The following is an 18968-nucleotide window of genomic DNA, read 5'->3' as shown; positions in this document are numbered from 1 at the left end:
GCTCAGGAGTTTGTGACCAGCCTGGGCAAGATGGCAAAACCTCGTCTCTACAAAAAATACAAAAAAAAAAAAAAAAAAAAAAAAAAAAAGCCAGTGTGATGGTGTACGCCTGTAGTTCCAACCACTTGGGAGGCTGAGGTAGGAGGCAGCTTGAGCCTGGAAGGCAAAGGTTTCAGTGAGTTGTGATCGTGCCACTGCACTACAGCCAGGGCGACAGAACGAGACCCTTCTCTAAATAAATAAATAAATAAATAAACAAACAAACACAAAGTAATTAAGTAAAAACGAAAAAATTTTAAAGAAAAATATGTTAAAAATGTGATAGATTGGATATGTGACTAAAAGAGAAGGAAAAGTCCTCCCTTTCTGGTGATGGAATTATTTGTCTTGATAGAGAATTAAAAGTGAAGTAAAGGGTTGTCTGTGGGGAAGAGATAAGATTAATTTCAGACTCTGCTCCATTTGAGATGTACTATCAACTTCCAAGTAAAGATAGGTGCCAGGCTGGGTTGACCTTGAATTTAGGTTTACAGAACACCAGAGCTAGAAGAGAATTTTAAGATCACTGTACTCAAACACACAGAGAAAAAAAATATGTATTGACTTGAACTGGAAAGTGGCAGAATATCTAGCTTATAACCCACTGTTCTTCCCACCATGCCATCCTCCTTGTTGTTCTCAACTTTTCACTGAAATGTTCATCAATATAATGCCAAATTGAATTTGAATGAGACAATGTACAATTATGAATTCCACTTATGTTGATCTACATGTATTTCTGGGATTGGAGCAGATTTGAGTAGAGGAAAATCAGAAATCAAATCCAGCATTGTTAAATGTATTTCTTAATGTGTAGTACTCACTATTTTAGGTTCTATGGGGGTAACAAATAAATCTACAGTTTTTTGATGAGAATCTGCCATGTATTTGCAATTAGGACATTATGGACAATAAAGCCTTGAGCGATTTGGAAACATTTCATGAGGCTATGGAGTGTGAACTTGCCTTTGAATGAGGCTAGCTTTGGTTGAACATTTGAGAGACAGAAAGCAACATAAAATAAAATATAGTGGCCTGACTGGAGCAGGCAGTGAGAGGAATAAAAAGGGGGTTGGTTTAGAAGTCATACAATGAAGCTAATTTTTTTGTTATATGACAACTGTGTACCAGACATTGGTAATACAAAGACTAAACACAGTTTTAATTTTATACATGTTACAAATCTCTCGATGAATTTAGCGGGGAAATGAAATGATAAAAGGGTTGCTTTAGGAAGTTGAACCTTGTTTTGTGTGTTTGAATGAAATGTAGAGGGGCCAATTAGCCTGGCATCAGGAAAACTAGCTAGGAAGCTACTGCAGTAATCCAGGTGGTAGATACCAGCACCTGGTCTCTTGAAAGTTGACAAGCAGTCCTGTCAGTGGACACAATATTGAACTGAGCAGTCCCATGACCCTCTCACTTTGGAATTTCTATTCAATGTCTCTTTTCCATGTTGTACGCATTAAGTAGCCTAGCTTGAAATTTGTTAACTGGCCTCTATGCTTTTCCAGGAAAGTGCCAAAAGACCAATCACTGATGCTGAAATAGCAATTTCTGTCCCCATTGTGGAAAGCTGTGATGCTTCCCAGATGACAGCTGCAGAGAATCCTGCAAGCATTTTATATAAGGGAAATGAAGTGGCAAATAGAGAGAGGAAAAACAGTACATTCACTGTAGGAGATGGCTTCTATGGATCATAAACCCGAGTTACTCTCATTCAGAATTAGAGATGAGAGCAGAAGCCCTATTTTTAAAATGTGGAATGAAGTGGCTATCAGTTGGTCTTAGCTGAAGGAAAGGAGTCAGTAAAAGAGTTTCAAATAGAAAATGAGTGCTGGAAAATGGTTTGCATGTCCACAGCCTTACACATTATGGCAGCTGTGGTCTCCTGGTCCAAGTTCCCTTAGAGACTTTGTTCCATATAACGAAAAGCTGCAAATTGTGGGGTTGGGTTTGGAGTCAGAGCTCAGAACTTTTATCACATACTCAGTTGGGTCTACAAAAGATTGAGTATTTCTGTTTATTTTGGAATAAATCATACATGAGCCAAGTAGAATGACCCTTCAAAACCTAGAGCAGTGGTTTTTGGAGTATGGTCTCAGTCCAGTATTACCAGGATCACCTAGGAACGTGTCAGAAATGTGAATCTTCTCTCCTGCTCTAGACCTACCAAATCAGCACCTCTGAGGGGGAAGCTCAGTGGTAATCTATGGTTTAACAAGCCCTGCCCAAAGTCTGAGAAATATTGATCTAGATTTTGTTACTTGGCTTTGCTCTACTGGTTTACAGTATGGTCCTGTACCCAACTGACGGTGGGCAACTGGGATCAATCCTTAAATAAGTCACAAAATAATTTTAACAAACCAGAGGGGTGTAGATGGTATAGGGCATGAACTTTGAGATTTCCTAGACATCATTTCCCTGTCATTACAAACCTCTTTCAGCTTTAGTTTCTACTGTGAAATGAAGGCAACAATATCTACTTTTCAGTGTTTCTATTTACATTAAAGACTATATAACATAGTATATAATACATACTTTTCCCACTATGTGCTAGGCATTACGCTATTCGAATAAAACAAATAAACTCAGTATAATGAGTGCTTTTATAAATACTGTATTTTTATAAATTTGAATTCCTAGTTAACTTTGAATTTCAATGGAACATAGTTATACTAAAATGTATTTATTTATCTAAATAATAATTACTAATGTTTATCTGAAATTGAAATTCAACTGATTGTCTTGTATTTTTATGTGCTAAGTCTAGCAACTCTATTACTATTTTTTACTAACTACCTAGTAGAGGAACACTGGAGCAACTAACTGGGCCAAAGATGGCATCCTGGAAGATGAGATAAGCTTGAATTAAGTTATAAAAGGGAAATAGGAATGAGCTAAGGGAGACAACACATGTAAAGTGCTGGCCACAAAGTCTGCCTATATTAATCAGAAATATTGGTTGGCAAGTAAAAGACCCACCAGCTTACATAATCAAAAGAGAGAATTAATTAGAAGAACATTTGAAGTATCTTTTCAAGCTGGACAATTAAGCACTGGGAAGAATAGCCATGGACTGAGACACTCTCAGGCATTAGAGGAATTCCACCTTCTGTCCAAAGCCCTTACTTCTTCCTGTAGATCTACTTTATTCCCCATCTTTTTGCAGATAGTCTTTTGAAATTTTACAGTCAACATGGAAGAAAATGGCCTTTAATATTAAACTCTCAAGTTTCTATTTATTCTGTTCACATAGAATCTCTGAATCTCATGGTTTCATTTCCACATTCCCAAAAGCAGGGACTGGCCAGACTTGACAAGTGAACCAGGTTAAGCTGTAAATGCTTGTCACTCCTCCTACAACCATGTGGATGTTTGTTGGAAAAAAAGTCTAGTAGATATTACTACATTGGCACATATCAGATGCCTCTAAAACATTCCTCTTCCTTTCTTGGAAAAATGCTAAATTATGCTGATTTTTGTTCTTTTACTTTTTAGTTTTAATAAACTAATAGCACCTAATGAGGTCAATGAAATATATAGATCATTAGAGTGAGAAGTTTCAACAAGGAAGAAACTTAACTGGTGATGGACTTTAAAGATCCCCAGTAACACTTCCGTATGATTCATAAAAGGAAGAGTAAGGTAACGGGCAGGCATAATTAAGTATATATATTATGGCAGGCCATCATGATTTGAAGTCATTTGAGTCAGTCTGTGTATGTGTGTGAATGTGGTGGGGGGTGTATTATTTTCTCCTTCTCTCTGTGAGCATAAACTACTTGTCTTTTCTTAAGGTTTTGGCTTCTATTTATTTGTTCATAACCTACTTTTAATGACTTCAGGAATAGAAGAAAAACAAGACCCTTTTCATTACTTCTGTTTTCATTGTAATTGACATAAAATGTGTGGAGTTACTCCTTCTAAATAGATTCTGAGATTTTTGTTTTGTTTTGTTTTGTTTTGTGTGGAGATGGTGTCTCCCTCTGTTGCCCAGGATGGAGTGCTGTGCGGTGGCGTGGTCTTGGCTCACAGCAACCTCCACCTCCCATGTTCAAGCAATTTCCTGCCTCAGTCTCCCTAGTAGCTGGGATTACAGGTGCCTGCCACCATGCCTGGCTAATTTTTTGTATTTTTAGTGGAGATGGGGTTTCACCATGTTGGCCTGGTTAGTCTCGAAAACCTGACCTTGTGATACTCCCTCCTTGGCCTCCCAGAGCCCTGGGATTACAGGGGGTGAAAATTTTTTAGGTGATTGATTGTTATCTTTAAGTGCATGCAGTCTAATTCCCTAGCCAGTGGTTTTTAAAAATCTGATCATGCGTTTTTACACTTCATGCAACACATTAAACATTGATCAGGTTTCTTCATGATGTGGCCCTTTGGTCTGGAATTAATTCATTTACTTGAAGAAAGAATACTATTGATAGAAACAGTAAAGTGCAAGGCAATTAGGGGACATTCTTCAATAACTAATAGCTACTGCAAAGTTGTTTCAGACCCTGTGACCTAACATCTACCTTTTTTTACTTTTTTTTTTTTTTTTTGACATGGAGTTTTGCTCTTTTTGCCCAGGCTGGAGTATGGTGGCACAATCTCAGCTCACTGCAACCTCTGCCGCCCAGGTTCAAGTGATTCTCCTGCCTCAGCCTCCTTAGTAGCTGGGATTACAGGCGCCTGCCACCATACCTGGCTAATTTTTTGTATTTTTAGCAGAGACAGGATTTCATTATGTTGGCCAGGCTGGCCGCGAACTCCTGACCTCAGGTGATCCACCTGCCTCAGTCTCCCAAAGTGCTGGGATTATAGGAGTAAGCCACAGCGCCCGGCCCCAAACACCTACTTTTGAATAAAAACTTAAGGAGGTCTGAGTGCAGTTAGTTGTGGTTGAGTTGAATTAAGTGTGCTGATCAGAATCTTTAACCAAGGCTTCCACAAAAGCTAAAGTTTGTATATCAAAACAACTATAAGTTTTACTGTGGGCAAGGGAAGGGAAATATGAAAAGGAAATTACATTGTACTTCATCAAACAAGACTTATTTAAAGCCCTAATGTTTAGGTGAATATGCATTTATTATTTTTTTCTTTTTTTAAACTTTTATTTTAGTTTCAGGGATACATGTGCATGGTTGTTATATAGGTGAATTGCATGTCATAGGGGTTTGGTGTATAGCTTATTCTGAAACCTGTAATAAGCATAACACCTGATAGTTAGTTTTCAACGCTCACCTTCATCCCAACTTCCACTCTCAAGTAGGATCCAGTATCTGTTTCTCCCCTCTTTGTGTCCATATGTACTCCAAGTTTAGCTCCCACTTATATAAGTGAGAACGTGAAGTATTTGGCTTTCTGTTCTTGTGTTAGTTTGCTTAGGATAATGGCCTGCAAATCCATCTGTGTTGCTGTAAAGGACATGATCTCATTATTTTTATGGCTGTATAGTATTCCATTGTGTATATGTACCACATTTTTAAAAATCCAGTCTGCTGTTGATGGGCATTTAGATTGAGTCTATGTCTTTGCTATTGTGAATAGTGCTGTGTTGAACATATGTGTGCATATATGTTAATGGTACAATAATTTATATTCCTTTGGATATAATACCCAATAGTGGGATTGCTAGGTTGAATGGTAATTTTGTTTTAAGTTCTTGAGAAATCCCCAAACTCCTTTCCACAATGACTGAACTAATTTACATTCCCACCAACACTGTATAAGCATTCCCTTTTCTTCACAACGTTGCCAGCATCTGTTATTTTTGTGCCTTTTTAATAATAGTCATTCAGGTTGGTGTGAGATGTTACCCCATTGTGGTTTTGATTTGCATTTCTCTAATGATTAGTAACGTTGAGCATTTTTTCTTATGCTTGCCGGCCATGTCTGCTTCTTCTTTTTTGTCTGTTCATGTTCTTTATGCGCTTTTTAATGGTGGTGTTTGTTTTTTGCTTGTAAATTTAAGTTCCTTATGGATTCTGGATATGAGACCTTTGTTGAATGAATAGCTTGCAAATATTTTCTCCCATTCACTAGGTAGTCTGTTTACTCTGTTGGTAGTTTCTTTTGCTGTGCAGAAGCTCTTTACTTTAATTAGGTCCCATTTGTCAATTTTTGGTTTTGTTGTAATTGCTTTTGGCATCTTCACCATGAAATATTTGCCAGGTCCTCTGTCCAAAATAATATTTCCTTGGTTATCTTCCAGGGTTTTTATATTTTTAGGTTTTATATTTAAGTCTTTAATCCATCTTGAGATTATTTTTATAGATGGTTTAAGGAAGGGGTCCAATTGCAACCTTCTGCATATGACTATCCAGTTATTTCAGCACCATTTATTGAATAAAGAGTCCTTTTGCCATTGCTTGTTCTTGTCAATGTTGTTGAAAATCAGGTGGCTGTAGGTGTGCAGCATTGTTTCTAGGCTCCCTATTCTGTTCCAGTGGTCTATGTGTCTGTTTTTGTACCAGTACCTTGCTGTAAAAGCTCTGTTTTTATATTTTTCTTCCTGAAAATCCCATTCATCTCTTCTCTTCCTCCCTTTCTTATACAAAATTTTAAAAACACTTTCAGCATCTTGACCATAGCTCTTTCTTTCTCCCCCTTTAATATTTTTTCTTCACTGTAGTGTCTTTCTATATTCTCTTAAGCAAATGTTTCTTGTCTCTTTTTCATAATGATAGCTAACATTTTTGATGCTTACTGTTTTTCAGGCACTGTGCTATGTATTTCACATGCATTCTCTCAATAACAATAACAATCAATCAATAACAATCTCATTATCCCTATTTTCAGATGAAAAAACTGAGGCTTTGAGATATCAAGTGACTTGTCTGTAGTCACAGAACTCCCAAGTTTCAGAGCTGTGGTGAGATCCCAGATCTATCTGGCTGTGACCAAGCCTCTAAAGCCCATGTTGTTAGGTTCTCTGCTGTGATATATGTCTAATTAAAAAAAAACATGAAAGTAGAAATGTGCTTTTTAAAGCACTCATAATCTCCATACCCACAAAGGACCCAAATTAAAACTTCTCTATCTTTCCTTCCAGTGTGTTTTATGCATCATATATGGGAATTTTTTTTAAGTTTTAACACTATCTGTGACTTGGTGATCATTTTAAATGAGTTAACATACTTAAAAATGTGTAAAATCACAAATCTTATTTCAATGGCAGAAAATATTTTAGTACCTTGACAGAGTAGATATTACCTGTTACTTTAAATTATATTGTCAAAGTGGAACAAATAATTCAGTAAGTATTATTTTACTTTTCAGTGATGCTGTACCATGTTAGAAAATACTTGATTCAGTGCAAAATATAGATGTGACTCTGTGAATACGGGCTAATGATAGACTATCTTTTTTGTTTCTAAAATATTTTTGGCAAGGAATGCACCAAAATTTCTAAAGGAAATTCTAGAAAGAATATTAAAATTAATCTGTTGATATTGCAGACAATTCTGGTTTACAAGGTGAAATTGCTGCAGATGAATACTGTAGACTTATGTGTGTAACATCAAGTACTAAGAGTGAAACTGTCAACTTAATTAGATTGGTAGAGTGAGATTGGGGAGTAAGTCTGTATATGTAAACAACATTTTGATTTTTAGAGATGGGGTATCACTTTTGTTGCCCAGGCTGGTCTTGAACTCATGGCTTCGTAAACCAATGTCCCTCAGAAGTATGATAAACCCTGCATTTGTTACTGTGACAAAGTATTCCTTGACTTTGAAGCTAATTATGTACTTATATGCTTCAAAATGAATACAGGTGGAGGCTTTACTCACAAAGTAAATAAACTGGTAAAGAGAGCAAATTAATTTTAAATAGCTATGACCCTCTAGCCAAAATCTATTTCAAGTTTCTGGGAGGAAGGGAAGTTGAGTGCCCTAGTTTGGTCTGACATACTTTCCTCTCTATTTTGAGAATTTGAATGTAAACTACCCCACCTCCCCTACAAACACCACTATTAAAAAAAAAAATAAACAATCAACTCTGAGTATCTGAGTATCTTTGTATCAGTAGAAGCGCTAGAAAAAGTAAAAACAGGTTGAAATTATGTCCCTGTTTTCACCAACACTTTGACCTTGTCAGTAAAATTCCACTGTCTATAAAATGGGGATCCATACTTTATAAAGTGTTTAAGTAAGATCAAATAAGTGAAATGACTAGCTGATATTGCACATAGTATTTCCTTTAAAAGTTTGAATTTCCATTCTGTTCACATTGAAACAGTTACTTGAGCACATCTTTGATCCACTAAATAGCAAGAACTTTCAGATCTATGATATGTTACAATGTATACATCTCCACACATCAGCTATGGGTACTCTCCTGCATAGTACTATACAGTACAGTTACTGCTCTCACTGACTCTGGACATGCTCTCTCTCTTTTTATGGGATACTGAAGTCCAAAAAGATAAAGTGGCCTCACCATGGTCCCACAGATGATAAAGAACTGGGACTCAAATCCAGACCACCTGACTGCTAGTCCTAAAGCTGCCTACTTGATCCACATATTCAGGAATGAACATCTGATTTAGGCTATGATTTTCTCACACCAGCAATTGACAATTAAGGATCCCACTGTATACAAAAGGAAAAAAAATAGAGCTTGAATAGATATAGACTCCAGAATTTTTTTTAATGTCAGCCACTCCCTTCTATGAAAAGCAGTGTTTTAAGATATAATTAGTATTCTGAGCATAGGGTGATGGTAAACATTATGTTTTGCATTATCATGAGATGGCAAAATTACCCACTCTCAAAGGACCAGCTGCTGCAGGGCAGCTGGCACCCAGGATGCCTACATTCTCAAAACTATTTTAATTGGTAGTTTCCCTTTTTTTTTCTTTTTTTTTCTTTTTTGTCAATCAGAGAGGAAATGTATGTGTAAATCTATTAAAGCCATAGCATCTGTTATGATGAAATGACATTGCCGAATCTTAGGAAGTGAAGCATTCCATCTCAAGATTTTGAGACTGCTCTGTGTTCTTACTGAGGCAAGGGTTCCCATAACTAAATAGGTACGGAAAAATTATGGACAAAAACAGATACAAAATTCTTCCCATACTTTTCATCTAATATTACCATGGTAGTCATCATTTTGCATTGATATACACGACATACACGAAACTATTCATCACATTAGATGTATATGGTCCTAAGAGGAAAAAGCTCAAATTTTGAAATAGGAAGACCTGAAATTAAATCCAGTCTCTGCTCAAATTGCTGACAGCTTTAAACAGAGGACTTAATCACTTGGAAGTCTTCTCATTTCTATAATGTAGATAATAAGTTTTATTCCACAAAGTTATAGGAAGGATCCAATAGTTGAGAATATTATAAATCAACAAATATTGCACTGCTATCAATAACAAACATTTATTAGGTGTTCATTACATAACAGGGTATGTACTAAGTGCTTATATGTGCTTTATCTCATTTAATCTTCCCCAAAAGCCTTCCTGATAGATATTACTATTACATCCAATTTACAGATGAGAATATGATAACGCTTAGAGAGGCTAAGGAAATCAACTATGGTTACAAACTTAAAAAATGGAGGACCCAATCACTGAACTTAGTCTTATTCTTTCACTTGTTAAACAAATATTTGCTAAGGAAAGATCCCCTGAACAAAACTGAACACGGTTGGAAGGAGGAAGTGGGGAATGACAGTTGAGTAAGCAAACCAGCCATGTTCACTGTACTCTGGCCACTGTGTAGTGAGGATGGAAAGGTAACAAGAGAGAATCCAAGAAGGCTAGACAGGCGTTTGTGTAGGTGATTCATGTGAGAGATGATGTTGACTTCAACCAGGGTGGTAGCAATGAAGATGAAGAAACTGGATGGACTGAGGCTATACTTGCAGGTAGAACTGACTTTGTGGTGGTGGGGGAAAAGAAGCATCAAGCAAGGGAGGCCTCTCATTTTTGACTCTGAGCAACGTGGTGATCTGAGATTGGGGACACTAGAATGGATATGCAGAGTGAAGGAAAGAAATTTTTGTAGTCTCAAGCCCTGTGCTCTTAACCATTATTAATGTTATCACTAATTATTATCATGAAAATAAAATATATCTGGAGTTGATGGCCACATAACTTTAAATTACCTGGAATGGTTTATGGAAATGTCAAATTATTCCTTTCCATGTGAAAATGAAAAAAAAAAAAAGAGGGAAGTTTGATGTAGAATTTGTTGCGGTTCTTAGTTTTCAAAGTAAGCACCTAGGAATAGGATTGTCTGAGGTTCTCCTTGAACTTTGTAAATCTGAACTTCAGTATTTATAACATTATAAGATGAATTGAGGTGGAGAGGAGGGTGAGGAAACACTGGAAGATAATTTGCCAGAAAGCTAACAGGTTTATTAAATTAAATTAAATTTATTATTATTATTATTATTATTATTATTATTATTATTATTATTTTCTTTTTTTGAGATGGAGTCTCGCTTTGTCTCCCAGGCTGGAGTATAATGGCGTGATCTTGGCTCACTGCAAGCTGCACCCCCGGGATTCAAGCAATTCTCCTTTCTCAGCCTCCCAAGTAGCTGGAACTACAGGCACATGCCACCATGTCCAGCTAATTTTTATATTTTTAGTAGAGATGGGGTTTCACCATATTGGTCAGACTGGGCTGGTCTTGAACCCCTGACCTCAGGTGATCCAACCACCTTGGCCTCCCAAAGTGCTGAGATTACAGGCGTGAGCCACCGCACCCAACCTAATAGGTTTATTTTAGATGATTGAGTCAAGTATATTTTTTCTTCTCTCTACATTTTTATATTTTTCGGGTGTTTGAAAACGATTACTTATTACTTTTATAACGAGTAAGTTAAAAATTTGAGAAAATTAGTCTGTAGTTATATTTGTTATGTCTATATAGTTATATTTGTTATATCTATATAGGTCATAGTAATAAGTTCTGAGAACCACTCAAATTGTGACTTTCAGTCAAACCAATTAAAATAATGATAACTTACAGAGGTCTTAAAATACATGCCCTTCTAACTATGCCATATGTGAAGCAGTCCCAGTCAAAGTGGACTGGAGTTTAGGATGGGACCTGACCAGTAGTATAATAAAAAGTGGCTGGGAAGAAGGCTAAGAGGCTTGAGGAGTTTAACATTTTTTAGGTTTCCTTCATTTGAAGCATCCTTCCAAATGTAAATATTTTAACATTTCTTAGATTCTTTACTTTCCCACTTCTTAAGGTCAGATAAACATAATACTATTATTTAAGAAATCCTGCTAGCCACTTCTGAATCTTGACTCTTTTCCTTCCTTGCAGGGTCAACGATTGTATCTTGCGGGTGAATGAGGTTGACGTGTCAGAGGTTTCCCACAGTAAAGCGGTGGAAGCCCTCAAGGAAGCGGGGTCTATCGTTCGGCTGTATGTGCGTAGAAGACGACCTATTTTGGAGACCGTTGTGGAAATCAAACTGTTCAAAGGCCCTAAAGGTAATACAAATATAAATGACTCACAGATACTATTGGCAAACCATCTGGCTAAAGTTTATGCCACAATACTCGTATGATGAACTCTTTAACCTCTGACATTCAGGGCTTACCAAGAGATTTAAAATGCTATAATAGTGGTTACAAAGGGTAAAGGAAACCAGTACTCTAAATATGAACTCAGATAAGAAAGAAAGGATAGATTTATGTAGAAACATCTTTATAAACAAAAATAATAATAGTCATCTATATTTTTCTATAAATACTGAATCTTACTGGATGATGATAACTTGGCTAGCATATTAATACTAATTTTTCAGATACAAATGGTAAATCATTTAGCAAAATAGTAATAAAATAATTAAAATAATCTATACTAATATAACAATTTTTTAATAATGTTGTTGTGATATGTTTAAAGTTTGATTATATTCTTGTGTGTTGTACCCAATGTTACATGACATTTTATGCTTGCAATAGCCAAAATAAGTTAAAATTTATTTTTTTTTTGAAATGTACATGTATCTCTTGAGATTATTATAGATACTCTGTGGAGTTGCATCAACAGATGAATTACCACACTAATTTTTGTTTGTTTGGTTTTTGTTTTGTTTTGTTTTGAGGTAGGGTCACACTCTGTTGCCCAGGCTAGAGTGCAGTGGCAGGATCATGACTCACTGAAGCCTCAAGCTCCTGGGCTCAAGTGATCCTCCCATCTCAGCCTCCCAAATAGCTGGGACTACAGGCATGCACTAGTGCATGTGGTTATTATTATTATTATTATTATTATTATTATTATTATTGGTAGAGACAGAGCCTCGTTTTGTAGCCCAGGCTGGTCTTAAACTCCTGGCCATAAGTAATCCTGCTTTGGCCTCCCAAAGTGCTGAGATTACAGGTGGGAGCCACTGTACCTGGCCCATACTAATTTGTAAGAATAATCCTTTGAGCTCTGTTCTTCAGAATGATGACATTAAGTAGTAACTTAATAGTATTTAATATTTTGGGAAAAATTTAATAATTAGCTTAACATTATTTGAATATTTTAAATGATTATGACCAGATAATCACCGTACTCTTTGAGTAAATCATTTCTCATTTCTTTAAAATCTATTTAATTTCTAATACTATCTGAGATTGAAGAAATAAGCCTGCCACCTCTTCTAGGAGGCAGTAGTGGGTGGTATTTAAGATCTCAGGACTGAGTTTAAAAGCCTGGTTCAACCACTTGCTAGCAGAGTCGTCTTAGTTGGGCCAACTCCCTCATTATGAAATGGGGATCACAATGGTAGCATCAATCCATAGGGTTTATGAGGATTAAGCATTTAACCAATAGCTGGCACATGGTAAGCAATAGAGCCTGGTGGTTAAGATGCAGACTTTACAGCCCAAAGTGTCTAGATTAGTACCTTGGCTCTGCAGCTCACTAGCTGTTTGGCCTTGAGCAAATTGCTTAACCTCTCTGGGTCATATTTTCTCATCTACAAAGTGCAAATAAGAATAGTACTTGCTCCTAGACATGTTGTGAGGATTAGATTAGTTGATTCACAAAAAGTATTTAGAATAAGACCTGGCACAAACTAACTGACCAACAAAAATTAGCTGTATATGCATGTTATCTGTACTATTATTTACTACGTATGGTTTTAAACTTTGTAACAATTGTTTGGTAATGTAATGAAAATATTCAGAGATTCCTCATGGGTTAAATTCAAATGCGTTAAAATCATAGAACTAAATCTGGGAACAAAGAAAAAAAGTGAAGCATTTTCATACCACAGTCTCTAGTGGTATGAAAGAATTTCAACCCTCACATTTACTAAAAGCATATTGCAAGGAGCTTTAAAGCCAAACAAAATGGCCATATACATTATTTCTATTAAAAATATATATTATATTTCTATAATTTCTATAATTCAATTAACTGTAATTATTCAGCATGGCCCTAAGACAAATACTAATTTTAACCACTCAGCAAAGTAACATCATGCATTTATAGACCTGCTAGCTGAGCAACTGTTTGACCTCCAGCTGCTCAGCAGAGCACTTAAAGGCTATAGATGACTAAAACTTAATTTTATCAAGAACACATATTTTAGATTTTTATTTTTGACACTAGGGCTGCAGCTGGTTTACTTCAGTCTGAGCTGCTTTCTTCCTTGAGCCTGGAGTGGGGCAGTAATTGCTGTGGGACCTGGAGTGGGGAAATGGGGAGAAGTGAGCATCAATCAACTGGGTATACCTAGGCAATAACCCAATTAAAGTATACAATGTATGGGAGATGGGGTTACAAGTGAACTTGGTCTACTGAGATGAGGAGAACCAGATAACTGTTAGAAATAACTTTACATCCCTAAAAAGCAGGTTCTTGCGAAAGGTCAATTGGGCCTGTTGGGGTTATGCTGAGTCAGTCATACTTCTTTCTACTGTTGCTGTCCAGAGGTCACTGATGGGGATTTGTTTCTCTATATAAAGCTTATTGATTTACAGAAAAACTATTTTAGTCATTGTTTAAATTCCTCATGCCTCTCCCAGTACCATAAACACAGCAAGTGCTGAATCAGAGTAAGTTGAATAGAGAAAATTGGATTTTACACTAACTCTGATGATACCTCATGGTCTTAACTTCACTTGGCACCTTATAATTCTTCATTTTTGAATTACAGTATGTGTAAAGGGAATACCTACCAATGTTTAACTCATACAACAGAAACTCTTATGCACCCTGGAGTGAAGATAAATGAGATGTAGTCTCTGTCCTCAGAAAGTTTAAATGGGAGAGATGCATGTGAAGTCGACTACCTTTAATGCAAGACAAAATGAACTCAGCTCTATGATGGAGCCTGAGCCATGATTTCATTGGAACAAAGTGGAAGATATGATTCATCATAACTAGGGGAGACAAAATGGTCCAGAGAATCTAAAATTTTCAGCAAACTAACACAGGAACAGAAAACCAAACACCACATGGTCTCGGTCGTGGGAGCTGAACAATGAGAACACATGGACACAGGGAGGGAACATCACACACCAGGGCCTGTTGGGAGGCTGGGGGGAAGGGGAGGGAGAGCATTAGGACAAATACTTAATGCATTCAGGGCTTAAAACCTAGATGACGGGTTTATAGGCACAGCAAACCACCATGGTACATGTATACCTATGTAACAAACATGCACATTCTGTACATGTATCCCAGGACTTAAAAGAAAAAAAAAAAAAAAAAACTTGACATGTGCACAGTTTATCTGCCCTTCCTTGAGCACATGGGTACAATATAGTAAGTATCAAAAATCTAGCCAACTGAGCTAACTGGATTGAATTATGTATATATAATACAGAGTTATCTAGATATACATTAATGTAGTCCTTCAATTATTCAACAAATACGTATTGTTTACTATGTACCTGGCACAGATCCAGACAATAGAGATTCACAAAGAAAATTCAGATAGTTCTTGCTCTCAAGGAGATTATAGCCTGGTGGGGAAAACGCCTGTAATATAAATTGGGAAAAGTAGTAGGAATAAATTTAAAAGATTTTTAAGGGGGTACCAATTAAACAGTGGGTCAAAGGAGACTTCTATCAGCAAATGCCACTTAAGCTAAGCCTTGAAATATAAATTAAAATAGACATTTAGCCAGGTAAAGAGTGGGAGAGAGCATCCCAGATGGAAGTAGAGGCATGTGAGTATGATGGCTATAGTGTAGAAAAAGATCTTGATAACTTCTAGGAGTCTAATAATATGAACATTAATTACATGAAATGATACAGCCAAGATGAGCAAGGGCCAGATCATACTTAGCTTTGTTGGCCATATTTGAAGATTTGTGTTTATATTGAAATGCAATGGGAAATTACTGATATTTTAAGCATGAGTGACACATGATAAAATATATAATTTTTAGAAGGTCATTCTGACTGCTATGAAGCAAATGAATTGAAGAGGGCACAAGTGAGAGCAGAGATCAGTTAGGGGTTGCTTGGAGGAAGGAGAAAAAGGTGAATGGATTTGAGCCATCTTGATGCCTTTATTGGTAAAATAGATGGTGGTGTTTCAAGGATGAGGTTCAGTTTTTTAGGTGGGGTGCCATTTGTGAGGTGGGGAAGATTATGAAGGAATCTCTGCAGAGAGAGGGAACCTCTGATGCATCTGAAGAGGAAATCTCAAGGAAGCAGACCTGGAGAAAATCTGTCTAAAAACCCTGCCAAATTAATATACTGATTTTTCACTATATTGTGTGAAATATCTGGGTTTGGGAAAATATTTTTAAATTGACTTTTTTACTTTTTATTAATCTTTAATATAAAAAATTATGAATATGGCTACTTCAGCTATTTTAAAGAGTTAATGCATTTAATAAATCTATTTTATAGATTTTATAGCTTATTAATACCCAGAATGTTTTTAGGTTGGGGATTGTGTTTGTTTTTACACAGAACAGAGGATAAACAGATTTATTCCTTTCTATGCTATAGGTAAAACATTAAGACATTCCGTGAAACAGTGATTTGTAGCAAATTAAATTTACAGTTTTTCAATTTCATACTCTGTATTGATTCCATCTATTGCAAAAATTACTAATTTGAGATAACCTTTGATGCATGTGACTTTGTCTTCATAGCTGAGCTAATCTTCCCAACACTCAGATGGAATCAATCATCTGAATGGTGATTTATAGCCATATATTTCAGTAATGGATATTTGGGTGATACTCATTCTGACTTAGAATGTCTTTTCTCAAAATAGGTAAAAACTTTGCTAACATCACAGTTATAGATTTGGTCATTGCAAGCACCTGGGGTGTCTGCATGTGGGCAATCAATTGAGAAAAAAATAGGTAATTATATGTAGGAAGAAATTACTAGGCAAAGCCATTTAGGCTTACCAAGCAACCAAAAATCAAGCAAAAGAAGAAAATCTAAAGTGTGTATGTGGGTTTCCAGGAAATAGATTTACTATAGAAGGCTTCCTAGTGACTTTCCCAAGAACACATTAAATTATAACTTCCAAGGAGCTATTAATATATAATTAAAGAAGTACAAAATTGTTTGTTTCTATGGCCTGGGTCAAAGAAGCCTGAAGCTATAGGAGAAATTAGATGACTTCTTTTAAGATGCTCTTGTTGCTTAGGAATCATATAGGTGACGTAAGGCTAAGTTCTAAAACCAAAAATGTGAAAGCCACAGTTTTATTAATTGATATATAAAGGTAGTCTTGCTTGTGACTTTATTTTAGCCACCTTACTCATTAATAAAAACTGAAAGAGTGATTAAATCTAGGTTGTGACAAATTTTAGCAATTCTCCTCCATTATTTTTTTAAATGGTTTTAAACTCTGTTTTGGTTTCTCTATAGATATATGCTTTTTACCATTACAGAGCCCTATATCAGTGTAAAATGAGAATGTAGTAAAGATTGTAAGTTTATGTTTTATGTAGGAAAAATGGTAACTATGAAATGCACAAACTGTAGAAGTCACTATACCAATGAACATTTATAATGTTCATAATTCAGTCATTAAAGAAGACATATGTGTAATGAAGAAGTTCCTGGATATCTTCAAGCAGCCGTGGGCCTAGAACAAATATATGAACCACTTTATGACTCACTTTCCTCACCTGCAAAATGGTTATACTCTAAATATGTAATTCACAGAGTTATTTTCAGGATAAGAACTGTAAATTCTTAATAAACACTTATAATATTTTTACTCTTATCATAATTGGCAGAAAGAGAAATAAAGAAAAGCAGCAAAAAACTCATTAATGCAAGGGATTAAAGGATTAGATTGTATTTAATATAATATTTAATATAAAATACTATGAGAGGTTCTTTTTTTTTTTCTTCAACTTTTAATTTAAATTCAGAGGTACATGTGCAAGATGTGCAGGTTTGTTACATAGGTAAACGTGTGCCATGGTGGTTGGCTACACAGGTCATCCCATCACCTAGGTATTAAGCCCAGCATCCAGTAGCTATTCTTATTAATACCTGATGCTCTCCCTTCCTCCTGCTCTCCCTCCAATGTGTGTGTTGACCCCAGTGTGTGTTGTTTCCTTCCATGTGTCCGTGTATTCTCATTGCTCAGCTCCCAGGTATAAGTGGGAACATGCTGTGTTTGGTTTTCTGTTCCTGCATTAGTTTGCTGATGATAATGGCTTCCAGTTCCATCCATGTCCCTGCAAAGGACATGATCTCATTCCTTTTTTATGGCTGTGTAGTATTCCGTGGTGTATATGTACCACATTTCTTTATCCAGTCTATCATTGATGGGCATTTAGGTTCATTCCATGTCTTTGCTATTGTGAATAGTGCTGCAATGAACAGACACCTGCATGTATCTTTATAATAGAATGATTTATATTTCTTTGGGTATATACCCAGTAGTGGGACTGCTGAGTCAAATGGTACTTCCGCCTTTAGGTCTTTGAGGACTGTCTTCCACAATGGCTAAACTAATTTATGTTCCCACCAACAATGTAAAAGCATTCCATTTCCACACTGTCTTCCACAATGGTTAACCTAATTTACACTCCCACCAACAGTGTAAAAGCATTACATTTTCTCCACAACCTTGCCAGCATCTGTTGTTTTTTGTTTTTTATTGTTTTGTTTTTGTTTTTGTTTTTGTTTTTGTTTTACTTTGTTTTAATAGCCATTCTGGCTGGTGTGAGATGGTATCTCATCGTGGTTTTAATTTGCATTTCTCTGATGATCAGTGATGTTGAGTTTTTTTTCATACATTTGTTGGCTGCATATATGTCTTCTTTTGAGAAGAGTCTGTTCATGTCCTTTGCCCACTTTTTAATGTGGTTGTTTTTTTCTTGTAAATTTGTTTAAGTTCTTTGTAGATTCTGGACATTAGACCTTTGTCAGATGGATACATTGAAAAAATTGGGGGGAGGTCCTTTAAAAGCACTAGAATATTTGTTGAATTAATGAATTGACTATTTATTAAAAGTTTTTAATATTTTAGCAATTCCAGATAGAACCAATATGTATTTGGCTTATGCATGCATGTATGCATATATATGGAAATGTATTGCTGCTGTGTGTATATGCACATATATGTTATGCACAGCCATATTTTTTCTTTAGCTCTATATAAATTTGTTTCTAACAGGTTTGAGTTATGATGTGTCATATAACTCTATGCTTTATGAAAATGCACATATATGTTTAGGTTTTTTTCTTTGGTTTTCCTAGTTTGGGCATCCGTATCAGTATATGCCATGTGCAGAAATAGCTCCAAGTATATTAAAACCTAGCCTTATGATGTCTCCTTAGCACCAGTTTCCCTCACTCGTCCCTCATCCATGTGACCTACTCCTGCTTTTTACATGTCCATTTATACAAGTGATTGTCTTAGTCACCCACAGTAAAAGGCCTTGGATGTCTTTTTTTTCCTTTTGGTTCTGTCTTCTTTGCTGCTTTGTTAAATCAGGCATCATACCTTTTGGAAACCACTTACAA

At 36.0% G+C, this 18968-nt stretch overlaps 1 protein-coding gene across 36 annotated transcripts in view; it reads left to right on the top strand.

Moving 5' to 3' along the window:
* The window catches only part of LOC105468849 (discs large MAGUK scaffold protein 2), a 2241192-nt gene that overhangs the window by 1627703 nt on the left and 594521 nt on the right, over positions 1-18968 (top strand). For all 36 annotated transcript variants that reach the window (XM_024788717.2, XM_011719263.2, XM_011719258.3 and 33 more), the window contains one exon: positions 11328-11497. In XM_024788717.2, coding sequence (XP_024644485.1) covers positions 11328-11497 — 170 coding nt within the window. The remainder of the gene's footprint in view (positions 1-11327; positions 11498-18968) is intronic.

The sequence above is a fragment of the Macaca nemestrina genome, chromosome 12 (assembly GCF_043159975.1).
Source record: "Macaca nemestrina isolate mMacNem1 chromosome 12, mMacNem.hap1, whole genome shotgun sequence".
Taxonomy (NCBI): Eukaryota; Metazoa; Chordata; class Mammalia; order Primates; family Cercopithecidae; genus Macaca; species Macaca nemestrina.
This window is presented reverse-complemented; position numbering and strand designations above follow the sequence as displayed.